Source organism: Panthera uncia, chromosome B1, assembly GCF_023721935.1.
Source record: "Panthera uncia isolate 11264 chromosome B1, Puncia_PCG_1.0, whole genome shotgun sequence".
NCBI lineage: Eukaryota > Metazoa > Chordata > Mammalia > Carnivora > Felidae > Panthera > Panthera uncia.
In genome coordinates this window covers 29,324,138-29,351,819 of record NC_064811.1, presented here as the reverse complement: position 1 = coordinate 29,351,819, position 27,682 = coordinate 29,324,138, and the positions used below count along the sequence as shown (strand labels likewise).

At 36.0% G+C, this 27,682-nt stretch overlaps 1 protein-coding gene across 3 annotated transcripts in view; it reads left to right on the top strand.

Moving 5' to 3' along the window:
• ARAP2 (ArfGAP with RhoGAP domain, ankyrin repeat and PH domain 2) overlaps positions 1 to 27,682 on the top strand; it is a 185,029-nt gene that overhangs the window by 151,025 nt on the left and 6,322 nt on the right. For 2 of the 3 annotated variants that reach the window (XM_049630420.1, XM_049630418.1), the window contains 6 exons: positions 756 to 895; positions 8,856 to 8,938; positions 10,010 to 10,045; positions 11,974 to 12,037; positions 17,382 to 17,516; positions 23,830 to 24,181. In XM_049630420.1, the coding sequence (XP_049486377.1) occupies positions 756 to 895; positions 8,856 to 8,938; positions 10,010 to 10,045; positions 11,974 to 12,037; positions 17,382 to 17,516; positions 23,830 to 24,181 (810 nt within the window). Of the gene's footprint in view, positions 1 to 755; positions 896 to 8,855; positions 8,939 to 10,009; positions 10,046 to 11,973; positions 12,038 to 17,381; positions 17,517 to 23,829; positions 25,690 to 27,682 lie in introns of those variants that run through there. The other variant, XM_049630419.1, reaches the window with a different exon arrangement.

Genomic DNA, 27,682 nt, shown 5'->3' with positions numbered 1-27,682 from the left:
TGCAAGCTAATTGTGTAATTTTAAATTATCTAGTAGCCACATTAAAAGATATAAAAAAAACAGGTGTGGGGCGCCTGGGTGGCTCAGTCAGTTAAGCATCTGACTTCAGCTCAGGTCATGATCTCACAGTTCGTGAGTTCAAGCCCCGCGTTGGGCTCTGCGCTGACAGCTCAGAGCCCAGAGCCTGCTTCGGATTCTGTGTCTCCCTCTCTCTCTCTCTGCCCCTCCCCTGCTCATGCTCTGTCTCTCTCACTCTCAAAAATGAATAAATGCTAATAAATAAATAAATAAATAATTAAAAAAAATAAAAAAACAAAAAAACAGGTGAAATTAATTTTTACTAATACAGTTTATTTATTTATTTTCTAATACAGTTTATTTAAACTCACATTATCTAAAATATTTTATCATGTCATCAGTATTATAAAATTATGATATTTTTACCTTTTTTTGGTACTAAAACTTTAAAATATGGCCTATATTTTATACTTATAGCACATTTCAGTTGAGATTAACCACATTTCAAGTGCTTATTAGCCAGTAGCCAATTGAACAGCATAGGCAGGCCTGTATATTATAAATAGATGTAAATACCCTGAAACATCGTGTTCCCAGAAATTAACTGTAGGCTTCTTAATGGTCAGAAACAAATTGTTAGTTTGTATTATCAAAACTGAAAATACAGATTGTTTTGTATTATACTCCAAATAAATGAAAATGTACCTAACTTACAAAAGTAATGTTGTACTTTACAGAGAGGAGGGCCCTGGAAAGTATCAAAGAAGGAGTCTTGAAAATTAAAGAAGAACCATCTAAAATACTGTCTGGAAATAAGTTTCAAGACCGGTATTTTGTTTTACGAGATGGGTATCTCTTTCTCTACAAGGATTCAAAGGTAGTTGTGTATTTAGTATTTGAACCCATGTGTGTTTTTTGTGTGGGTATTAACATTCTCATTTTATGTCTCTCTCAGTCCTCTCTTGGCAGTCAAGCCCTGTGGGAAACAGAACACATAGTAAGCTGATGATTTCTTGCAGCCTCTGGGATATGGTATTAATACACTGAGTAACACTGTGAAGAACTTCATATGACCTTTCTGAGCACTTCTCATTATTTTAGTGCAGAGAAGTCCTGAATATATACATTATATATAATATATATCATATGTAATATTATATATATATAGCAGCATGCTCATCAAAGACTTCACTAAGAATATTAATAGGCAAGTCCCAGATAGAGAAAAATATATTCATAGTACATACATCTGAGAAAGAACTCATTTTCCGAATATGAAGAACTCCAAATCAACAATAAAAAGACTACCCAATAAAAATTGGAGTGAAGTGGTGAATAGATACTATGTGAAAGAACATGTAGGAATGGTCCATAAACCATTGTAATGAAAGTGCTCAACATAATAGTCACCAGGGGCATGCAAATTAAAACCGTGCAACATTGTTTTCACTGATTGGTATGACTGAGGATGTTGATTAATTAAATTCCTCATAAATTGCTAGTGGAAGGGTAAGATCACACAGTTACTATATAAAACCGTTTGGAATTTTTTAAAAATATTCATACAGCTGCCCACGATCCAGCCACTCTATTCCTAGGCATTATGTTCACAAAAGCATTTGTTCAAGAATGTTCATAAGCAGCTTTACTCATAAAACCAAAACCTGGAAACATTCCAAATGTTTCATCATCAATAAAAGAATGATACATTCATACAATAGAATATTATTTGGCAGTAAAAATTAATGAAAAGTAATGAATGTAACAACACAGATGAATCTTTAAATCCTTGTTTAGCAAAAGCAGCTTGATACAAAATCGTACCATATGAGTCTGTACACAAGAAGTCTAAGAACAGGCAAAATCATTCATGATGATAGAAGTCAGAAAGTGTCTACCTGAGGTGTGGAGAAAGGTTGTTGCAGAAGCAAGATGATGGAGACAGGAGGGATCTTTCTAGGGTGATATAAATAAATATTCTCTATCCAGTTTGGGTGATTATAAGAATGTATATAGTAACGTCTCTACTTCCTTGAGATTCAGGTAACACCTATGCAATTCTTTTAAATGTAGAATGACAGCAGGATCTAAAGGCACTTTTTTATATTGAATTATCAAATTCCCTTGGGTTCATATCGCTTGCATGCTTTAGGAGTGTGGTGGTTCCCTGTGATGTGTTGTAGAGATGTATAAAGACAGACCAGACGAGTAACATCTGTTAATAGTTATGAAGAAAGGATTCTTTTTTTTTTTTTTAAATTTTTAACGTTTATTTATTTATTTATTTATTTTTAATAAGTAAACTTTTTTTTTTTTAATTTTTTCAACGTTTTTTATTTATTTTTGGGACAGAGAGAGACAGAGCATGAACGGGGGAGGGGCAGAGAGAGAGGGAGACACAGAATCGGAAACAGGCTCCAGGCTCCGAGCCATCAGCCCAGAGCCTGACGCGGGGCTCGAACTCACGGACCGTGAGATCGTGACCTGAGCCGAAGTCGGACGCTTAACCGACTGAGCCACCCAGGCGCCCCACGTTTATTTATTTTTGAGACAGAGAGAGACAGAGCATGAATGGGGGAGGGTCAGAGAGAGAGGGAGGCACAGAATCTGAAACGGGCTCCAGGCTCTGAGCTGTCAGCACAGAGCCCAACACGGGGCTCGAACTCACGGACCGTGAGATCATGACCTGAGCCGAAGTCGGATGCTTAACCGACTGAGCCACCCAGGCGCCCCTGAAGAAAGGATTCTTAGGCAGCTTTCCAAACCTCTGTGATCTCATTTTATTATGGCTTCTGTTGAGCTCCCCACATGCTTTGACCGCTTTCCCTGCATGTTCCTCCAGCAGGGAGGGCTCCATGTGGGCAAAATAAATCTGAGTAGCATTCCTCCTTTGATTAGGACAGTGGATTGTCCAGGCGGGAGCGGCAGGGGGGGGCTTCCCTCACCCCTCTCTATTCAGAGAGCTGTAATACATACTGTACTTGAACTCTCCACCTTATTATGCCATCTCATAGACCCAGCAGGGAGTCTGTGTGGGTATCAAATGGTTATTATCTATTATCATCCTTCAGTTTTTCTAGTAGAGGAAGAGTGGAGTCTGCAGAAGTAAGGCACAGAAGAATTTGGGGTTATGTGAACTGAAGACATCAGATTTCAAGGTTCATGAACTTTATATTTGTGTTCGTGAAAGTAAATTCAGGACTACACAGCTGATTATTCTAGCTGTCTAGAACTGATTCTGATTAAATTTTCTTTGGTTTTCTTCAGTGGGTCACCCACTTTGATCTTCATTAGACTGACTTTCTTAATCTTTGCCCTTCTATGTACATATGTTGGTTAAGTGTCACTCTTAAGTGTCCTGCTTAGGGTATTTAAAAATGAACCTGAACGTTTTAGTCCCATTAAGGAACCAACAGTTCCATTGTGTAGCAATGGGACATTGCTAGAAACAGTTAGTAGTTGTTAATAGTAACAGCAGTGCAATCATAATGGCAGTGACCAACATTCAGGTGGTTACTTTATAAAAAGCAGAGTTCTGTACATTTCACTTGGATTATCTAATTTTATCTTTATAATAACCCTGTGAAATTAGTACTGTAATTATTCCCACTTTACAGATAAAGAAATGGATCCTACTAAGGTATTACATAACTTGCTCAACATCACATAACCAGTAAGCAACAGACTCAGAATGCATTCCCAACTGTCTGACTCCAAAGCCTCCGTGTAAGGGGACTTACCAAACAAACACAAATTTTCCATTATTTTAGCTCGGTGGTTTTGCTGACAGACTTTTATTTAAAGAGGATAAGTCTCTTTCATTTTAGCAGTACCAGATATTCCTAAGTATGACAATCAATACAGTTTGGCTTTTTATAGCGTTTTCCCCCAAGCTGATATCAATTTAAAAATCTGCCACAGGAAGCTTGTTCGTGGACAAGTGAGTTTTTTTTTTTTCCAGACATTGGTTTTGTGAGATAATGTCATATTGTTTAACAGAATGCGTTTTAAGAATTTATATCTTTTTGAAAGGATCAACCTTCTCAGTCTAAGATAATTCATATAAATTGGTAGAGAGTGACAGTATCAAGTTTAAAAGAGTCTAAACGACTCTTTTAATGACTCTTTTAAACGACACTGTCTAAAAGAGTGAGGGGGGGTTGACATAATTTTGAGATATTTCTCATTTTTCAAGCTTTTATAAATTGACAAAAATTGTGTATATTTATCTTGTACACGGTGATGTTTTGATACAGTGATTACTGTAATCAAGCTAATTAACATATCCATTACCTCACATAGTTATCTGCTGGCTCTGTGTGTGTGTGTGTGTGTGTGTGTGTGTGTGTGTGTGTGTGTTGAGAACATTTTAAGATGTACTCTCTTATCAAATTTAAAGTTTGTGGTACAGGAGTATTAACTATGGTCACCACACTATATATTAGATCTCCAGAACGTTCATTCTGCATAACTGAAACTTTATACCCTTTGACCACTGTCTCTGCATTTCCCCCAGTCCCTGGAAACAACCATTCTACTTTATGCTACTATTTTGACTTTTTTAGATTCTACCTATAGTGAGACACACTATTTGTCAGAAGGACACTGAACTTTAAGGACACTGAACACATTTTGTTTTTATAACAGTGACCTCAGGTTATGGAATTATAATTACTGTGCTTAAAAGATGTGTTTGTACATCTGTTGGAATAAATTAATGCAGCTGATACTTTTAATTTGCACATTCAGGCAAGCAGAGGGGACTCGACTTACAGTTTTCCTTAAACTATCATTGTTTTCAACACATGATTTTGTTTTCCTGGTTATTTTTTCATGTTGCTGGTCTGTCCCTTTTAATATTGATGGTCGAGTCATTGGCAATGTTAACATTTCAAATTATTTTACAGTAAATAAGCAATAGTGCAAATCTCCTAACTTATTTGAATAAACATTTGGCTCTGGTTTTGACAGTTTTACCATTAATATGTGTATGCTTGTATATACTTAGAAAATGATTACTGACAAGGAGGTAGAAGTTACAAATTGAAAAGTGTATTTAAAAAGACTACGTGTTAATTAGAGATAATTTATGAATGCTCATTAACAACAAATTAGGGTAATACACAGGGGAAGATATATTTTGTTTTGAGAGTTTACTCTGCACAGAAAATGTTAATTAAAATGTTTTCAGACTTGATTTACATAAAAGGTGATAAGTTTCAAAGAATATTACCATTATACTGTTAATGGTGTGAAAAAAAAAAAAACAAGTGGGTAAGTGGGGGGGTCATTAAAAGTTTCATGCACTAATAAGCAAACTCCTTTTAGTGCAAGAATAATTGCTTAAACACACTAATTTAATTGGCTTAGTTAAAAACTTTGTTTTGAATTATAGTGCCTGAGTAACACATTAGAGACTTCCTTACAGCCTAGTATATTGAGCTTTTTGAAGAAATTCTCCAGAAAATCCACATACCAAAAAAGAGAATTGTAATAAACCAACAGTAAAGTTACATTGCCAAATGAGATTTCTTTTTATAGAACTTTCCGTTAGTATCCTTGCAGTTCCACTTTATGTATATTTAAAGACTGAAACTAAAAAAGCTTCTTTCCACCATTGCTGACTTCCACACAAATTCTGTCATTAGTGGCATAAAGTAATGAGCTTACATGTCAGGAGTGGCTTGAGAATCAGTTGTATGACTTCAGACTCTCTATTGCCAAAAATACTTCAAAATGTAGGCAGTCCTGGCCCTACTGATGTCCTGTATAAACTAAGACTACCTGTTTCATCAGATGATAATAGTGAACATTGATCTCAACTGTGCAACTCCCATTTTCCCCATACTCCTGGAATTACTGCCTCTCACCCTACCTGGCCACTTCCGTTGAGGCGGAGTCCAAGGGAACAGGAGTCTCTCAACTATGAGGAGGGACATTCAGCTCAGGTGCAATCCAATGTAGTCTCTGACAGAGATGGCCAGGAAGCTCCACTACTATATATAATTCCTAAATTCTCTTTGCTTTGACTCTTTCCGACATGAAACAGTTACTGCTTTAGAAAGCTACCTCACTGCTCTTTATTAGACTTCAGTGTTACACCTTAGCATTCAGTAAAGTAGCACACTACAAAAAAGTACCTCAAAACCAGTCCTCAGTCAGAATTAAAAGACAAAATACATAAACTACTAGAAAATGACCTCAACAAGAAGTCAGGTTTTTATGAAGGAAACTACAGAACTTCACTGATAGAAATAAAATGTATGTAAAGTCTGATATTTATCTATAGGTTTAATGTACTTGTTTTCAAAATCTCAAAGGAATTATTTTTAGAACTTGACAAAAATGATACAATAATCACCTCAAAGTGTAAACAGATAAGAATATTTGTAAACATTTTGTTGATAAAAAACAAAATAGTTGTGTAGTATTTTGCATCCAACTGTCATGGTCTACAATAAAACTAAAATAACTTAGATAATATGATCCTGGCATAAAAATGAACAGAGATAGCAGTAGTATCATAAAGTCAGGTAATTAAGAATTAGTTTTGGGGGGCACCTGGATGGCTCAGTCGGTTAAGCATCCAACTTCAACTCAGGTCATGATCTTGCGGTTCGTAAGTTCTAGCCCCACGTTGGGCTCTGTGCTGACAGCTCAGAGCCTGGAGCCTGCCTCGGATTCTGTGTCTCCCTCTCTCGGTCCCTTCCCTCTCACCTCTCTCTGTCTCTCTCTCTAAAATAAGTAAACCTTAAAAAAAAAATTAAATATTACTTTTTTTAAAATACACCATCATAAATGCATATCTACAGATAGGTTTGTTTAATAAGTAGGGCTGGGATAATTGTTAATTTTTTTTAATTTAAATTCTTGTCTATACTGTATATAAAATATATATTCTAGATTAACAAAAGAATTAACTTTAAAAATAGCAACGCTTCTCATTACATGGCCATGCAATTTAGTATTTGTCAGCTTTCAAGTTGAGATATAGTTAAGAAAGTTCAAAAGGAAAAAACCTTATACTTGACTCATAATAATAACCGTAAACAGCGAGCAAAATTATTGAAAACAATTTGTGTAGAATATTCCATTTAAAAAGATAAGGCCGTTTTTTTCTTTCACATATAGAGAAGTAATTCAGACAAATGTGTAAAGATAGATAAATTGTTGACCAAATCAAAAGTGAAAATTGCTAATGAATGTACATATGAGTGTATGTTTAATTTGAAGTAAATGTACCCTATCAGTTTGACCAGAATCTTACTCCTGTTCTTAGCCTTTGACCCAGTGATTTCATTTTTAGAAACCTCGCCATAAAAAAAAAAATCCACAAATATATAGTTTTTTAAATTATCTACCATGATGATAATAGCAAACATTGATCATCGTGACTAGGAGTAAATTCATCATGGCCTTATCACCACTAGTCACCCAAGCATTCTTCCTGATAATCTTCTTGCTTGTTTTTCCTTTATGCTTCTTCTGTATTCTCCTGACCTGTTGTCTCTATGGAAGGTGGTTTATAATTTTATAAACATATTTTCCATCCTTTACTTCTCAGATTCGACTGCTTTCATGAAGACTTCATAGTAATATGTTAACTTGTATGGAACCTAGTACTAATTTCAGCTAAATGTACTTTGTACTAAATTTCAGCCAATATTTGCTAAATGGGCTTTTGTGTACTGTCTTAGAATTCTTACAATTTGTCTATATTGCTGTGTCTCTGAAGCAATATGTTCTAAGTCCATAATAACAGCAGCTGTAATTTATTGCACACTTTTTTTAATGATGATTACTGGACTAAACAGTTTATAGGCATTTGTCTTATTTAATCTGTAGAATTATCCTTCACAGTAACCCTTTCCTTAGTCAATAATAACCCTATGAAATACTATTTTTATTGTCCCTCTTTACAAACAAGAAGAGTAGAGAAAAGTAATGTGAGGTCACAAACTAAGTAGCAAGCCAGATTTGCACCCAGGTTTCTATGATCTCAAACCCCTTGCTCTTAGCTATAAATGCTATATGCCTAACAGTTTAAAATAAGAGATTGCCTTCAGAATTTTTAGGATATGGGGAAAGCATGTGTTAATAATTATTCCTGTGGCTGTTACCTTTATGAAAGCTATTTCAGGTTATCCAAGGATGAGTAATAAAGTGGGTGTGGTTTGATAGAAGTTATGATGGTCTGTGTTCAGGATTTTTGAAAAATAGTGGTTACAGATAATAAGTATGTTAGGATGTATATGGAGAATAATTGGGTGGATGTAAATTATTTTAATAGTCTGCTTTCATGAGTTATTTGTGAAAAATTCTATTAATATGGATACTTGAGATAGTTCAATATGTACCCATCAGGGTTCACCGTATGTTTTCCTTCATTCTTAAATCCAAAAAGTACAGAAGGTCATAATGCATTTGGTGGCAAAACCTAACATGAAAGTAGTTGCCTTAGTTATATGAATACAGGACACTGCCCTAGGTAACACTGATGGAATTATACCATATAATGCATGTTGTGGTTTTAAAATTAAAAAAAAAAAAAATTGAAAAGTAATTCTGATATATATCTGGTCCTAGATATTTTGAATCAAAAATTGTTTTTGTGTATGCATATATACACTTCTGTAAATGTACATGCGTATCCAAATTTTCTATTTAAATCTATAACATTGTAATCAGAACAATCTTCATTCAGTAAAAACTTGGTGTTACATCTGTAAAACATTGGAGAAACTAAACAGTTCTAAATCCAGTCATTAATACTCCAGGAAAATATAAAGGTATTTTGAAAATCCATTTAATTACAACTTACTTTGTTTTCCTTACAGAGCAGTAAATATGAGAAAATGTTTTCCCTCAGTTCAATGAAGTTTTATCTTGGAGTGAAAAGGAAAATGAAGCCTCCAACAAGGTAAAGTTTGAAAGGGAAAGGTTTTTGAAGAGTAAAAGCTATAGGACTATTTGTCTATTTAAGGATTTGGAGATCAGAGGCGTTAATCAAGCTTTTTATAAGTTAAGCTTTAGACAAAATCTTTGAGCTGTCACAGACATGGCAGGGGGCCTGTTGCAGATCAAGGGAAATTATGTGGGCAGATAAAAAAGCCTGTTTCCACTGCAGTCAAACCCCTTGGTGATTGCATCTCTGCTACATAAAGCAGGAAATCCCCAGAAGGTCCTGTCTACTGAAAAACACATCGGTTTTTCTCCACATTCTGTTTCTTGATCAGTCTCCCAACCTGGGGACATAAGGAATGTTCCAGGAAATTCTACACTCAGGAAAACAGCCTCTTGATGCCTAGCTATGTAGTTTGCCCTTTTCATTTTGCCAAATTTGGTAGTAAACCCACAGCACATAGGTAGCCGAGAGCGAGTGGACCCCACTTATAGTGTCCCCCTCTTCAACATTTGAATCATGCCAGCATTTGGTTTATTCCAATACTTCCTATCACAGTTTAATTTGAATTGCTAATTACATTTGCAAGAATACTTTTCTTATGAAACATTTTAATGAACTGTTATGTGCTTAGTTTGGGATTCTGTTACTGAAAATTTTCTCACTTTTGCCTACATGCTTAATTCTAAACCCAGAACATACACCTGTATTTCAGTTGACGTTTTCTTAATTTCTCGCAATATCAATAAGACAATGTATAGATCCTCTTATTTTGGCCATTTTCCTAGACATCTATCCTTCCTCAGCCAAGAGTATCTTCTGAGAGATTTCCCCACCTTCCCGTAACATCATATAAGACTCCTTCCCTCTGTCTCCCTTCAGCGTATTTAAATTTGTAGCTGAACCCCTCATTGATCATTCACCTCTACGTCAGTCATACCCACTGAATCATCCCTCGTGGGGATCTGTTCTATATTACACATTGCCACCATTAAGTATCACCTCCTTAACATCTAATCCTTCTTTTAGTTTTGTACAGTTGATATTTTTTAATATGTATGTTTATGTGTTTTTTCCCATGTGATTTAGTTGGGGATTGACAGCATATTCCGAAAAACATCACTGGTAAGTTAACTGCTGGCAGTTTTTGGATTTGAGATATTGATAACTTTACTAAACAATGTTATCGGCAGGTAGATCTACAGATAGGAAATGTTTCACCTAAGTGAAATTAGGTTGTTTTGTTTTTGTTTTGTTTTTGTTTTTAAGTATTTTAGTCTGAGAAGAAAATAGATTTGCTTCAAGCTTTAGGTCCATTTCAATCCTATGTGTCCTACCTGCCAGTGCCTCTTAAGAGAAAATATATCTGATTTCTTCCTAGTTCTTTTATGAGTGTGGAATCCCAGCTTTTATGGAATAAGCAGGCGGAATTCAGTTTCATATGAAGGAAAAGAACTAGGCAAAACTGAGTATAAAAAAAAATCTTAGCCTCAAACCATTTCTTTCCATATATGTACATTTTTCCATTGATCTCATAGGGTCTAGCCAGTCTCCCTAGAGACTATACTGGATGTCTCTTTCTTCAGCCCTAGCTGTGTCTGATCAATCACTAAGCCAAACTGGATCTGCCTCTTAATTATCTCCCTTATCAGGCCACACCTTCATTCATCTGCATGGTTTTATTCTAGTCATCCTAAGTGTTCTTCATGCCTTTAATTTTATTTTTATTTTCTAGAATATTCTCTACCCAACCACCAAAGAGGCTTTCTAAATGTGTTGTGTTTCTTTCCTGCATTAAAGCTCTTCAACGAATCCTATAGCTAAAGAATAACGTGCAGGATTGTTGGCACAGCCTTCCATGAGCTTCATCTCCCAAGGCTTTCCCTTTTTTACTTACTGATAAAGCAGTAATCTGTGATTCACCATACATCCCTTCGTCCTTCATCTCTGCATGTTCAGTGTAGATAGCCCCCTTACTGAGCCTTCTTCACACTATATGCTGCTCCCATACCTCCCACTCCCATCCCCTTCCTGCTAATGTGGTAGACACAACCGTCATTCTTTCAGGTTACAGCTCAGATGCCCCAAAAGTCTGATAACTCTCCCCTCTAATCATTACTTATTTCTTCTTGGCATCGATAGTATTTTGCACACATGGGTGCAGAATTATAGAGAGGACCGTTGTTTTGGACATGGTAATGGAAAGGGACAATGTCTTTATGAGAATCTAATGAAGGAAGCATGAAATTTTTACAAATTTCATGTTGACGTTTTTTTTTCCCAAATTGTTTTTCATACAGGAATATAAAGAGTATGTAATTACATTGAAATATCCAGGTCATTTTAACAACACTTAGAAAAAGAAAATTTTCTAAGAAAACTTTATCGCATCCCCAAGTGTGCTCTTTCTGTATTTGTGTCAACAATACTTTCTCTTTTTCTCACTCTGCTGTAATTTATTTGTTTACGTGCCTAGCTCCTCTAATAGAATGTGTGAACCTTGAGGGCAAGATCTCTGTTTTATATAGGTTTTCAATAAAAGGTTACTGAGTCAGTGTTATTGGACATGCAGTAGTAGTTTTTCATTTGGTTCATTTTTCATGAGTCTTGCGGGTATTAAATGTTTATAATCCTAATGATGGAGACAGTCTAAGCCTTTTTACAAAGTATGCTCTTAAGAAAATGTGCACATATTTTTCGTCTTACACTCAGAGTTTCTGGGGGAAAAGATGTGTTTAACATCATGTACATGAAAAAGTAAATGACAGTGACCTTTCTGCCTTTCCAGAAATATTGCCGATCATTCTTCAGCAGTTACCAAAGCCTGTAGCTGTATTTTGTTTAAACTAGCATATTTATACTATTATTTTGATATTGCACATTTAACAGAAGCCTGAAGCAACTTATACTGAAATACTCCCATTTTGATTGTATTAACTCATGAATCAGGAGAAACCCACAGAGGCTTCTGATCATTTAATAACCAAACAAACACACTGGAGAACAGTCTTCTGGCTTTATGAATTATGTATTTTATAAACCTTGTTTTACAGGCACATTTGTTGTGATAACTTACAAACTCAGACGGAGTGGATGGCCAGTGTCTTTATCGCCCAGGTACGACATCTGTCTCAGCTCTCCAGCCAAGTAGAACGACTGCTTGTAGGAAATGTTAGTGGGATTTCGAAAGCCTTTTTAATAAGAGTCTTATGTGTATACTTTTATTTTCTCATTCATGTTTTTTTTTTTTATTTTTTGTAATGCTTATTTTGAAGGGGAGGGGCAGAGACAGAGAGGGAGACACAGAATCCGAAGCAGGCTCCAGGCTCTGAGCTGTCAGCACAGAGCCTGATGTGGTGTTTGAACTTAAGGAGCCATGAGATCGTGACCTGAGCTGCAGTCAGATGCGTAACCAAGAGAACCCCCCCCCCCCCCCCCCCCTTCCCGGGCGGCCCTCATATGGTTTTTCAAACATACGAGAATCCAAATTGATCCATTACCCTTTGAAAGAGAGTTACTCTCTTTCTAGAGGCTTCTTTTTTGGTGCTCCAGCAACTCCTTACCTTTGGAGAGGTGTATTGCTTCAAGATGGTAGTGTAAGAAAGAGGGACCTGTTTACCAGAGTCCCACATTCATCTTCATTTAGAAAAGCGTGCCTCTTTCTTCTTGTTCTCCCCATGGCTCACCTACTCCCCCCACTCTAGCCTTTCCAGAAACAAGGACAGGAGCCCACATTTCTTTAATACTTACTCTGTGCTGGATACTTCAGAAGAGCTAACTCTTGTATTCTTTGTAACAAACCATGCATGACTTTGCTTATAGATGTTTGCTTAGCACCATACAGTTTAGTAGTTCAAACCCAGGAGTGCCAGAAGCTAATACCTATACTCAGTTCCCCATTTAGTCTCCTCTCTAGAGGAGGACTCTGTCTTTGTGAGAAGGGTTAATAGTCTCATTAATAGGATTGGTTTTCTCCCCACTACCTTGTCTGGCTGAATTCCCAGAAGTGCTTCCCATAAGAGCATTGAAATTCACTGGTAACGATTAAGTTGCCACTCTTTATTACTGAGGACGCACTTCCCTGTTTCTCTTATAAGTGGGAAGTTAATTCACCCCCAAATCTGGCCCTTACTTGTTTTGAAAACCATTTTCTGTGTTCATTTAATTTATTAACCTTTCCAGTGGTTAATAAACACTGCTCTTCTCAGTCTGACGCTGAGGTTACTACCTGAAAACACATACGCAGGAAAAGACTTAACTTTTTAGAGACTTTTCCTCTTTTTTGTGCCTTTTTAGAAATTCAGATATTTAAGTCCTTAAAAAAAATGTAAACTAGATTTGAAGTGTTTTAGTAAAATTGGAACCCTAGAGTCAAAAGTATTATAGTGTCTGTGGTACAACTACTCTGATTTGTTTTTATGATTGAAGTCACTAGTCTCTGTGGTTGAAAATCAAGGTATAAATAGCCAGAAAGCAGAGGTTGCTCTCATGGACAGCTTATTCCCCCCTGCCTCAGCTATCCTTCCTTGTCCTGGCCTTAGGGATTCAGCCCAATTACTTTTCCTCTGTTCTTTCCACTGCTTAGGATTAAGGTAAACAAAAAGGCCTTCTTGGATTTAAGGATTTAATGGCTCACCTCCACAGGGAGGCAGAAAACTAGCAAATGTTGTTTTATGTATGTGTGTGTGTGTGTGTGTGTGTGTGTGTGTGTGTATACATATATGTTAACACACACACCAACAGTTAAGTGCTTCTTACAATGAGTTCTTACTGGTGTGCAGAATACTTTTATAATATCCATCCCCATTTTCACTCCTGCTTCAAAAGCCCTTTAGATTTCACCTGATGTGTCATTCTCAGAGAAACTCTCCCTGATCTTCAGACCAGTCAGATCTCAGGCTAGAGGAACCCTTAGCATTCTTTACCTCAGTTGTAGCACTAATTAGAAAGTACTGTGTAATTAGATTTCTCATGTCTGCCTCTCCGACTAAAATGTACACTTGATGACAAGAAAGGCTCTGTCAGTCTTATTAGACCTAGATGTATACTTGCACCATAGAACCCAATCCCACTTACAAAATACATGCTTAGGTAGTATTTCTAAAATAAGACAGGGAGAGAACATAATTTGACAAAATTTCAAATAGATATTAGTGTGATACAATAATAAGCAACAGAAAGGAGAGGATGTGACTGGGGTAAGGAAGGGCACTAACTAGGAAATGTTCTCAGGAAAATGCCTTTCTAAACAGCTGACAGGTATGCTGACACCTGTCTGAAATTAGGGAGCAGGTAATGCAGGAGTGGGGAGAGTGTTCTAGTATAGGGGCCAGCAGGTGCAAGGTCCTGAGATGTGGTCATAATCTTTGTTCCATGAACATCATGAAGGGCTGTGTGAAGAAAGATATAAAAGATGAGGAAGGTAATAAGCAGATCATATAGTCCCAGTTTATGAATTTCCTCTACCACTACACTTCCAATATCCCCTCCCTAACTCACTGATGATCAGTTCACTGATTTTAAAAATTACTAGTAATCATTAAAGAATTTCATTTTTCTACTAGGAAATCTACCACCCTCCCTGCATTTTACAGCCACGTAAGTGAGGCTCCCTTCTCTTCCAACTATTTCTTCTGATTACTAAGAACTTTTCTCTAGTCATAAATACTCAGTGTGCCATACTATATGGTCAATATAGAGGAAAGGTGAGAAATAATCTTCAGAGAGTGAGGAAGCCAATTGCCCAAAGTAGAACTTCAACTTAATGCTGAGTGCTTACTTGAAATTTAAGGTTAAATCTGAAGTGAGATGTATCTGTAAGAGAGAGCATCTTTCTCTCTTTCTTCATCGGTTGGTAGGCTCTCTCATAAAGCAAGTAGAATTGGGTTTAACCAGTTTGGGGGCCTTGCCAGGCAGGGATGATGAAAGGAAGCAGCACAGGATGTGGAGATATTTATAAGGAGGTGAGTATCCTTATAGACTGTGAAATCTAAGACGGACTCTGAAGGAAGTGGAGGGTAATGTGGAAAGTAGAATGATGGTAGAGACAGTAGAGAAGTAAGAGAATGGATTTGGATGTCTTAAGGAGTCTAAAGGGGTGAATGAAGCTGAATTAAGTTGTAAGAGGTCAGGGTCAGAAAGAGAGAGAGGCAGGCTCACCTCACATTCATTGCAGCATTACTCACAGTTGCCAAGGTATGTAAATGACCTACGTGTCTAAGGACAAATGGATAAAGAAAAGATCTGTGTGTGTATGTATATGCTCCCCCACACACATTCAGATATTATTCACCCTCAAACAAGAAAGAAGTCTTGTCATTTTTGACAACATGGATGAATTTGGAGGACATTATGCTGAGTGAAATAAGCCAGACAAAGACTGCAAGTATCACTTACGTGTGGAATTTAAAAATGAAAGTTTAACTCATAGACACAACAAAGTGGTTGCTGGGTGGGTAGGGAGAATAGGTGAAGGTTTACACACTTTCAGCTATAAGATGAATAAGGTTTGAAGATCAAGTATAAAAAATGGTCACTGTTGATACAGTTAATACTGTATTGTATAATTGAAATTTGCTAAGAATAGAACTTGAATGTTTTCACCAAAAAAAAAAAAAAAGTGAGGTGATAGATGTATTAATTAACTTAATTGGGGGGAATTCTTTCACAATGTATACATATATCAAATTGTCACATTGTACATTTTCAATATCTTACAGTTTTGTCAGTTATACCTCAAGGCTGGAAGGATGGGGAAAAAATAGCGGGAGACAGAACTGAAGATTTTGGGGTGTGATCACTGGTTATAATAATGAAAGTATGATCCTCAGCCATGTGATCCATAAAGTGTAGGACCTTTAAGATCATTTATAGAAAACTATGAATGTCATAATATATTCCTCAGATACAGTGTTTTGTACTGTTGGGGAAAATACCTCTTGGATTCATCTGATAAGAACTAGTTAGCCAGTACACAGAACACTGTGTATATCACGTCAGAAAAAGCAAGACTGTGTTTGCTCTTTGATTTCTCTATCATTTAACACATGTACTATATAAAGTGTAAGCATAATCCATAGGGTTAGTGAATTCCTTTCCAGCCAGTTTTCTTTTAGCTTTACATGTTGGGAACATCCCAATTATATAATATCAAAATTATTTTTACCAAGTTTAGGGCTTTGACATAAAAATAGCATTATGAAGCTTGTAACTTTCTTTCTGAAATATTTTATAATCTACCATTATAGATTTGCTGAGCCAAAATAAACACTTCACTAAAACTCAAGGGTAGATCTGATGCATATACACTCAGTCTCATAATAAAGATCTGCACTGTAGGATCATTGAAGATTAAATGAGATTTTATTTATATGTAGTATATATGTTGTGAGATTATATACACTGATAATCACAAAGTCTGGTGGTGTATGTCCCTCAATATAATCTTGCCATTATATATGGGTACACAGCAAATACTTGTTGAATCCTTTGCTATAAAATACATTAAAATACTAATTGAAATAAAAGGCAGGAATGTGCTGAATCTTAAGAATAGAGAGAGAAAAAAAGAATAGGTTTTAGCTAGACAGTTTACCAAAAGGCTTTCATTTCAACAGAACATCCATAAAGCTTATCATTTTATAATTGGTATTCTGTAGTTCTTTCATAGATTGTTGTCTGAAAATCAATTTCCTTTTGCCAACTTCTGGAAAGTTAATCTACCCTGAGGAGTAGAAAAATTCTTTAAATATTTTTCTTTTATATGCATATCTGATGGATTTATCACTCAAGAGCTTATATTTTTACCTGTGGATATTTCTCCCCAATGCAAAATTAATTTTTCTCCAGTCATATCTATAATTGCTCAGTTGGCCAGAATATGTAGTCAATAATTTGAGAACAAATGTGCCATACTCGGTTGTACAATGATTTTCAGTATAAATGTGTGCAAGGTAATTTCTTTGGAATTCAATTAGATGAAAAAGTAACATTTTTCAAAAGGTCATAAAATGAGGCTGATGTTTCTGATGGCCATGCCTTAGGTTGATTTGAGGTCTATAAGGTCAAATTATTTTTACACTAAAATTGTCTTTAGTAGAGGGAGAAAATATGTGCATAGTTACTTTGATTACAGGGCCTAGAAAAATAGACAAGTGTGTTATTTTTCTCCCACAAAGAGATTTGCCAGTTTCATCAAATATTTTCCTCCTTTTGATTTGATAAGTAGTACATAAGCCATGTATCTGAAACTTTGAATGGAGACCTCAAAGTTCTGTTCACTTAAGAGTTTTACATCCTCAAGCGATGCTGCTACCAGAGTCAACATCATAGTTACAAATGGCATTCTCATGGAAAGCAGATCATTTGATTTGGAAATATGGGAAAAGGAGCCAAGTAACTGTAACATGATCTACTACATAATAAAATAACACACCAACAGCGAGAAATTGTGTTTCCACAGCATGAAAATGACATATTGCCACCAGCTGGAAAGGAACGAAAACGTTCTATAACCAAAAATCCCAAAATCGGAGGTTTGCCTCTAATTCCAATCCAGCATGAGAGATGTGCAACCCAAGCCAGGAAAAATATTGAGGTAGGTTCAGATTTTATTTGTTTTATATTAATTATAACTTTTGTTTTCTTATGTCGTAATATGATTCAGTACATTAATTGTTTCTTTGGCTTCAAAAACTCAACAGTAATCTTTGTAAAGCATGGTATACAAATCATATCCTGCAAGAAAACATTATGTATGAATAACCCTATGCTCCTCTTTAAGTTTTATGTCTTAAGTTTTCTTAAAGAGTTTTAATAATGTCATTGGCAGGCCAATTAAATATGCATAATGCCACTTATTTTCTTATCTGTAACATAGGCAACTTTAAATATGTATTCAGAGGTCCATATGGTAAAATTACAGTCTCAAATTAGTCATACAAGTTCACTTCTAACACGCTTAGGATGAGCCCAGGGCCAATTATGTCTGGATCCGTAGTAACTATACTTTCTAGTAACACAGTCAAATCCCAGTGGTTTGGGAACTGATGCGGTGTCACAGTTAATTTAAGGAACTGCAAGATGACCCCTGAGCGTCAGTAAAAATGATGTGGCATCTTTCAGGACAGCGGCTTTGTTCTCCTTCTCACCTTGAGGGGCAGGGGTGGGGAGAACATAAGTAGCATCAATCTTCACTTGAAGTTTAGTCTCTTCAGGAAAGGACATGAGCTGTTTGCACTTAAACCTCATTAGATGCTTTGGGAATAATGCATGTTTCAGTGCTTTAGTTGAGCCCCTCCAAGCAAAAAAAAAAAAAAAAAAAAAAAAAAGAAATTCTTCAAGCCTAGGTTTGGGACTGAGTGGTTTGAATCTCTCTCTTAAATTTTAAAAGACTAAAGCTATTTTAACTTAGTGATCAGATTTAAAATTTTTTTCTATGTATATCTTTCCTTGAACATTTATCCCAATGTAATATTCCTCTTCACTAAAAGATAAAAGCTTTGAAATAACGGTTTATTTCCTTCTGCACTTATATTAAAAAAAATTTTTAAGCGTTCTGCACAATTATGGGTTCCTAAAATAATCTAGAATTTCAAAATTCTAAGAGTCCCATTTCCCAGGAACTCACATTAGGAAACAGTTTAAACAAACAAGACAAACCTGTTACCCCAGCTTCTCTGACATTGCCTTGGGATGAGTTATGGAGCAAAGCAAATCAAAAAACATTAACCAGTATCCAGTATAGGATTAGGATGATGACTAAATATATAGTATAATAATTTGTTAACTATTCTCAAATCCAGAATTTCAGAGACAATTTTTTTCTTTTTTATCATACTTAAGATCAGAAAACTGATAAACTCCAAACTATAAAGACCTGGTGATAAGCTCTTAAAATAATTCCATGAAATATTAACTGCTAGAAAATTTATGATTAAGCTAAATTAACCTCTTTGTAAATTTTGCACACGGGGTGATTCAACAAATTTGGCAGAGAAAGATTTTAAATGCTCTAGTGTTGGGAAAACATTGGAAGTTTAAAAAGCATTAAAACACTATTAATAGAAATTGAAAATTGCATATGAACCATTAAAATGTTTGTCACAGAATTAGATTCATGTAAATATTTAAGAAAATACATTTATAAAATAATCACTTTTGGTCCTTTGTTTTAAAAATGGAAAATGGCTTAAAATACTGCTAAATAGGATATATTCATAGTCACATCAGTGGATGTATTCAAGAATTGTTTTTCAAACAAGGTGTTGGCAGATTGGCAAATTTGGTGCTTTGGCCATTTGGTAATGCCCCATTTCATGTCTTGGTTTCATGAGGTTTTATTGAAAGTTGGAGGAGAATACCTCACTCAGGCAGGCAGTCATCCTGGAAAAATCCACTTCCAAAATTAATTGAGTGAATTAGTAGTGAGCTAGCTGAATAAGCCAGAGAAAGAAATGGGCCAAAGGAGATCACACACGAGTGCCAAACATGGTACTTAAGAATGCACACACCAGAGGGGCCCCTGGGTGACTCAGTCGGTTGAGCATCCTACTTCCGCTCAGGTCATGATCTCATGGCTCTGTGTTCACAGCTCAGAGCCTGGAGCCTGCTTTGGATTCTCTCTCTCTCAGAAATAAACAAAAAAAATGCACATACTAGTTCCTACCTGTGATTTGGCTACCTCCGGAGTTCATTGTACTCAGCCTCTTTATCTGCAAGCATGTAGGGATAATAAAAGGCTCTACCTCATATGGCTGTTGTGAGGATTCAATGATATCATAGTTGAGAATTTATTAGAATAATGCCTAGTACATGGTTAACATTTGAATCAAAAGAATAAGGAACTTGGAAGACAATATGGGATAATTATTTCAAAAAAAAAATTTTAAGAATATTTGTGAAACAAATAATGAGCAATGAAGAATGATGAGCAGTTCAAGCAGGAAATGGTGATCTAGAATCTTACCCATTAAACACTTCTATATAGATATTTTTCCAGGGAAGACTTGCAGATTGCTAACAGACACATGAAAAGATGCTCAGCATCACTAATTATCAGAGAAAGGCCAATCAGAGCCACAATAACATAACCCCTTACACCAGTCAGAATGGCTAGTACCCAAATAACAAGTGTTGGTGAGACTGTGGAGACAAAAGAACCCTGGTGCACACTCCCCTGTTGGTGGGAATGTAAATTGGTGCAGCCACCATGGAAAACAGTATGGAAGTTCCTCAGAAAATTAGACATACTATCCAGTAATTCTAATGTGTATTTATCCAAAGAAAATGAAAACATTAATTCAAAAAGATAAATGCCCCCGTGTTTATTGAAGCATTGTTTATAATAGCCAAATTATGGAAGCAGCCCAAGCGTCCATAGATAAATAGATGAAGTGTTATGTATGTATACAGTGGAATATTATTCAGCCAAAGAAAATGAAATCTTCCATTTGCAACAACATGGATGGACGTAGAAGATATGGTGCTAAATGAAGTCAGAGAAAGACAAATGCCATGTGATTTCACTTCTATGTGGAGTCTGAAAAACAAAACACAGAAACCTGCCCATAAATACAGAGAACAAACTGATGGTTTCCAGAAAGGAGGGTTGGGAATGAGCAAAATGGATAAAGGGGAGAGGGAGATACAGGCTTCCAGTTACGGAACTAATAGATCATGGGAGTAAAAGCACAGCACAGGGAATATGGTCAGTGATAGTGTAATGGTGTTGTAGGATGACAGATGGTAGCTACACTTGGGGTGAGCACAGCACAACATAGACTTGTCAGATCACGGTGTTGTATACCTGAAACTAATGTAACATTGTGTGTCAACTATACTTCAATAAGAAAAAAGTCTATATTGCTCCTTAGTTTTCCCTGGGTAATAGATGCCAAGTAAGTCTTACCGTGGTTGATATTTATTTATAAACTCCCAGTCGTATCCCTATGCTGGTTAGCCATCATTCTCATTAATCTTTCATCTTGGGGGAGGGGTATTTTGTTTTGGTAAAATATACGTAACATAAAACTGTTCATTTTAATCCTATTTAAGTGTAGTTCAGTGGCATTAATTACATTCACATGGTGCAAACATCACAGCTGTCTCCATATTTTAACGTAGTCTAGTGAAACTTTGGAATTAAGCTAGGTACTAAATATTTCATCAGTTTTTAGAGGAGATGAAATGTATTTCCCTGAGATATATAAGCATAATTTTTTTTTCACAAAACTCCAAGTTATAAAATATATTTGTGAAAATATTTATATTCAGCCTGAGTTTGTATGTTTTAATTTCACGTCTGGATTGAATGGAATTTAAGAAAATAAAAAACTGTGTTGCATATTTTAAAAATTTTAAAACTTTATTCAATATTTGAAAGGTTAGCAATCATATCCTAAGTATAGGCACTATACTGGGTTCACATTCAGTGAACAAATCAAAACCCTCTGCTTGCATTGAGTCAACTTGGTAGCAGGGCATTCGGATAATCACACGAGTAAGCACTGCGGAGAAGAAGAGAGAAAGTTGGGGAGTTGTCTTTTAAACATAATTATATTGAGTGTCTCTTCCATTTATGCCACTCAGTGTCACACATAATACCAGATTAAAATTTCATCTTGTTTCAACATTCATAACTCAAATTCTCCTTCAGATATTTGCTTTCTAGGTTTTGCACCTTTTACCAGGGAACTTTCAAAGACATTTCTTCAATTCTTCTTGTGAAAAGAAAAATAACTTCTTTTTCTACTCCACCTACACTCTGATCCAGTTTGTTGGGTCTCCTTCCTTGTTCAGTGGCTCCACACTGCCATATGCTTGATTGTCTGTTGTTTGTTCCTCTGTCTTACACTTTATTCAGTTGTTGTGCTCTGATAATCTGCAGTCAGATGCTTTACCCCTGAGCTATATCCCCCAACTCTTTGATGATCTGATGAGAGTTCTGTATGCCAGAAATTGCCCAGTCATAAGACATCCTGAACACTAGTTAAGAAAACACGCCTTTATAGTTCAGCGAATGAACGTGTGCTCTAATTCTCGGATCCAAAAGTGAGTTTTAATACATAAATATATATTTAATATTATCAATTTATATTTAATATTTATATTTAATAGGAATATATTTAAGTTATATATTAATACACATTAATTTCAGTATTTTCAGTTATTTCAGTATTTTCAGAAATACTGGATCTGCAGGATTCTAAAAGACATCGTGTGGGAGGAAGGATTTCACTGGTCGGGTATTAGAGGAGGAGGAAAAGAGCAGAAAAAGAAGTCAAACATATTTCTCTGCCATAGACCTGCTCAACATCTTTAATATACTAATATGTACTGTGAGTCTCAAAGAGGGGGCTGTAGTACAAGTATAGGGTGTGTCCCCAAATCCTATAGCCACGTACATGACACTGTAGGAATTACACATATACCAACATATGACACATTTAAGCAGAAATGAATTGGAAGAGGCAAGTTTGAAATGAAAGTCAATACCTTGGCCATAGCAACTTACTAGACTTGTCTCCAGAGGCCAGGGAAACAAAACCAAAAATGAACTATTGGGACCTCATGAAAATAAAAGGGTTCTGCACAACGAAGGAAACAACAAAACTGAAAGGCAACTGACAGAATGGGAGAAGATATTTGCAAATGACCTATCAGATAAAGGGTTAGTATCCAAAATCGATAAAGAACTTCTCAAACTCAACACCCAAAAACAAATAATCCAGTAAAGAAATGGGCAAAAGACATGACACTTCTCCATGGAAGACATCCAGGTGGCCAAGCAACACATGAAAAAATGCTCAACATCACTCATCATCAGGAAATACAAATCAAAACCATAATGAGATACCACCTCACACCTGTCAGAATGGCTAACATTAACAAATCAGGAAACAACAAATGTTGGCAAGGATGCGGAGAAAGAATCTCTTTTGCACTGCTGGTGGGAATGCAAACTGGTACAGCCACTCTGGAGAACGGTATGGAGGTTTCTCAAAAAATTAAAAATAGAACTACCCTGCAACCCAGTAATTGCTCTACTAGGTATTTATCCAAAGGATACAAAAATGCTGACTCAGAGGGGCACATGCACCCCAATATTTATAGCAGCACTATTGACAATAGCCAAATTACAGAAAGAGCCCAAATGTCCATTGACTGATGAATAAAGAAGAGGTGGTATATACCCATACATACATACATACAATGGAATATTGGCCAACAAAAAGAATGAAATCTTGCCATTTACAACAATGTGGATGGAACTAGAATGTATTAACTAAGCAAAATGTCAGAGAAAGATAAATATTATATGATTTCACTCATATGTGGAATTTTAAGAAACAAGACAGATGAACATAGGGGGAGGGAAGGAAAAATAAGGTGAAACTAGGGAGGCAAACCATAAGAGACTTAAATACAGAGGCCAAACAGAGTTGCTGGAGGGGTGTTGGGTCGGGAGATGGGTTAAATAGGCAGTTGGCATTAAGGAGGACACTTGTTGGGATGAACACCGGGTGTTTTATGTAAGTGATGAATCACTAGCTGCTATTTCTGAAACCATTATTACACTATTTAACTAACTTGGATTTAAATAAATTTTTTTAAAAAGGCGATGAGAGTCAATCTGAATAACCTGAGAGACCTCTTTGAAGCTATAATTTAAGTGTATGTTAAAATGAATTTCCATGGTCTACCTTTCATTTGATTTTATAGCTGTAAGATGACTGTATTGATCTCTTGGTCAGTGAATTCTGACATGCCACTTGTGTCAAAGTAAAGTTAGAACCTAAGTCACAGAAATAAGCTCAAAATAAGAAGCATGCACGTTTCTGTGGAATGTGTTTTCAATGTAAATTGTACCGATTCCTGCTTTCTCCTGAGATGTTGTATTTTATTTTCAGAGTGCGAGAGCAGAGCTGGAACGGCTGAGGCTCAGTGAAAAGCGTGACCAAGAGCTTGGGGATGGCAGCTTAAGGGAGAGAGCCTCCATGGTGGCCCAGTGCCTGGAGCACAAGGACGAGAAACTTCGAACTAGAACCAGAAAACATCGGAGTTTCAACTGTCTGGAGGACACGGAGGCTGAGGTCCTTCACGGGCAACAGAAAAGCCAGAAAGCCCCCAAGACATGGAGGAAACCCGAGGACAGCAATGGCAAAGCTGTTTTAGACTCTGATAGTAAGTTACCATCAAAGGTTATTGAAGAACTTAGCCTGGTTCTGCAGCGGACAAGAGCCCTTCCAAAAGACTTACAGGGTGAGCAGGTCTTGCAGAAAGAGATAAAATAGTTTTGCAGATTATTTTTTTGTAATATTGTATACAGTGTTTGCGTGCAAACCGGAAACCAAACAGTAATTCATGGTTTGTGAGATTTGTCTAGCTATACATAAGCATTTAAATAGCATTTTAAAATGTATATGTACATATGTGATGTGTAAGATTATGTTTTTGGCCTGAACAAAATTTGTACCGTTTAAGTGTATTAACCTTGTGTAAGAAGGCATTGGGTTACTGTGAGTCAGCCAGGCTTTTACAGTAGTTGTCTGTTGAATGGTGTAATTTATGAGCGGAAATCTCAAACTGTACTGTATTGTATAAAACGTTTTAACTGAAGCCTATGAAATTATATGTATCACATTTTGCACTTTGAGAAACCTTGTATATTAAGTTACCATATGTTTTTAGGTTTACATAGGGTCCACCATATGGAAAAGGGAAGTTGTAAAGAGGAAGGATTTGTTTTAGTGGCTGCCTGTCAAACATTGGAGTTTTCAAGTGAAGCAAGAGTTAACAAAAAACCAAGGAGGTCCATTAAGATTCATTCTAGTTCACTATGGACCAGAACTTATTAATGAGGAACTGCCTATTAAGAAAAAAAGTCTAGTGACTGCTTCCCAAGGTAATGTTCAGCCAACAAACACGAATCATGGCACTGGCCACACTTACTTAGGGTGTTAGGGAACCATCCACGGTGTGCATTCACTACTCTCTGGTTCTTCGCAGGTGGCTGCTGAGAAGAAACTTAACACTGCATTGAAGACCTGGCATGGTTGCCATTTGCACTGACTGTTGCTCTGTACATTTTTTTTTTAATTCCTTACTATGGATTTTGTACAAATTCATTATCACAGGGTTTTGTTACTGTGTTTTAATTTTTTTGTCATTGCTTTACCTTGTATTTCATTTCTTGTTATTTTAAGTAAGGTTGTGATCTCTTTCTCCACAACGTCGTAATTAACTGGAAGTATACAACATATGGCCATTTTAGAGTGGGGGATAGTTTACCCCACTTTTGGCAGCTTCCAGTTCACATTTAATCAGGTCTCTTTAAAAAAAAAAAAAAAGTCTCCTCCTGTGCCTAATAAATGATAAAGCCCTCTGTTTTTTGCCTCCACATTAGGGTCAGCTACTGAGTTGGTGGTTTTCCTCCAACAGACGATACTGTCTAAGTATAGTTCACTTTAGGGACAGAGCTTTTCATCCATTTCCTAAGAATTTTATTAGGTCTGATGAGTTTTGATTAAAATTATCTTATATAGCTAGGTCTTATTTCAGCCACTTATTTTACCCCCCTTTTCAGGGTCTTCTTCAGAATCTGTTATACGAAAGCCCATACTTTTGTGAGTCCGGTCATTGTATAGGAATGTACTCTTAAATACTCTGAATATCTTCCTTGTAAAATACTGATCACTTCTATTTGGTGGTGATAAAATAGTTTACCATGGAGGTGTGATATTTATTCTTTAAATCTGTACTGATTAGAATTTTTTTTTTTTTTTTTTTTAAAGAAACTGCAGGTCAGTTTATGAAGTAGGTGGCAGCGCTGGGGAGCCTTCATGTAAAGCAAGAAATCATGGTACTTAGGAAAAAAACCTAAAACTATTATCCCTAATAAATTATAATATTTATGGGATGAGGCATATGGACTGTAATTGACCATGGGAAAGTATCTGGAGTTTTTTACCTGCCTTCTCTGAAGATTTTTGAAACTTGAGCTTAGAATCAAATAGCTCTGTTTCCCTTCCTTTCCTGTATGTTTGTCTCCATTTTTCAAGAGTAAGATAAGGGCTAACGATGACATCTCATATTTTGAATAAAAATTCAGTTGTTTTACAAGTTCACTTGAATGTGATTATTTTCTGAAGTTAAAGGTTATTTAGAAATAAATCTGATCATCTTAACTTTTCTCTTTCTTAATCATTTGAATTTATTATATATACTTCAAACAAGCTTTCATTTTTTTCCAAACATCATTATGAATATTCTTTTAAATGATTAATATACACAGATGTGACACATATTGATGGTCCTCTTTCATTTCTGTAGCCCTAAGATTAATTACGAGGCATGGATTTTAAATATTTGGCCTCTAAACAAATCACTACCTGACGATTTATCCAAATGGCATTGAGAATTCAGAACTAAGCACAATTGAAGCAAAATATGACTTGTGTACATTAATAGCTGCCAATTTGCGTTGTTTAGAGGACAATTTATAATTCTAAAATACACATAACTGTATATTGCAAAAGGAAATATTTTTCAAAATGCATCAAATTTATTTGAAGAGATTGTACTGTTCAGATATTTTCATGTTTGCTCAAACTTGATAATTCCTCTGGAGAAAAGATGATTAAACTTTTACCATCTTATGGGACACCCTGGTAGAGCATCCTACTCTTGGTCTCGGGGTTGTGAAGTGTGAGCCCCACATTGTGCATAGAGATTACATTAAAAAAAAAAAAAAAACTTTACTATCTTAAAACTATCTGCACCAAAACTTTGATAATTATCATTCACTCGTCAAAAGATAGAATTAGGGGCACCTGGGTGGCTAAATCAGTTAAGCATCTGACTTCAGCTCAGGTCATGATCTTGTGTTCCATGATTTCAAGCCCCGTGTCGGGTTCTGTGTTGACAGCTCAGAGCCTGGAGCCTGCTTCAGATTCTATGTCTCCACCTCACTCTGCCCCCCCCCCCCCCCTCCCTCCCTCTCGCTCTCTCTCTCACACAAACATTAAAACAAGAAGAATTAAGTTTATAACGCGAACAGTTTTCTGTCATGTGTACGTTTATCTCTAATCATTTGGAAATGCAAAGCACAGAAATTAATATTACAGGTAACGAAAGTTTATCTGTTTGATATCTCAGTTATTTTTATTGCAGATGTTCTAAGCTAGTATTGTATATTCCTATCCTCTCTGCTATGGTATCATATGTTGAATGTAAACTTAATTCAGATAACTCTATAGATTCAAGACCTTTTATGAATTATAGGATTCATGTTCAGAATCTAAATGTCCTTATCTGAGAACTGGGAATAATACCTATCTGGTAGGCATTTTGTGATGACTAATTTTATACATACATACATATATATATATATATATGTGTGTGTGTGTGTGTGTGTGTGTGTGTGTATGTGTGTATAGACATACACACATCTATTGCATAGAGGTTTAATAAATATTACTTACTAACGTATTAGTTTTTCTAGCTGTCATTTGGTTCAAGTTCTGAGGCTTCCTACTGGTTTTCAAATTGCCTCTATCAATTTTTTTTCCCTTCTCTTTTAAAATATGCACTAATACAACAGATTACCATAGGTCGTGGGCTGAATTGTGTTCCTCCAAACTCCATATATTGAATCCATAATCCCCAGTACCCCAGAATATGGAATATTTAGAGATGAGGCCTTTAAAGAGTTGATTATTAGTATGGGCTCTGATCAAATCTGACTGGTGTCCCTAAAAAAGG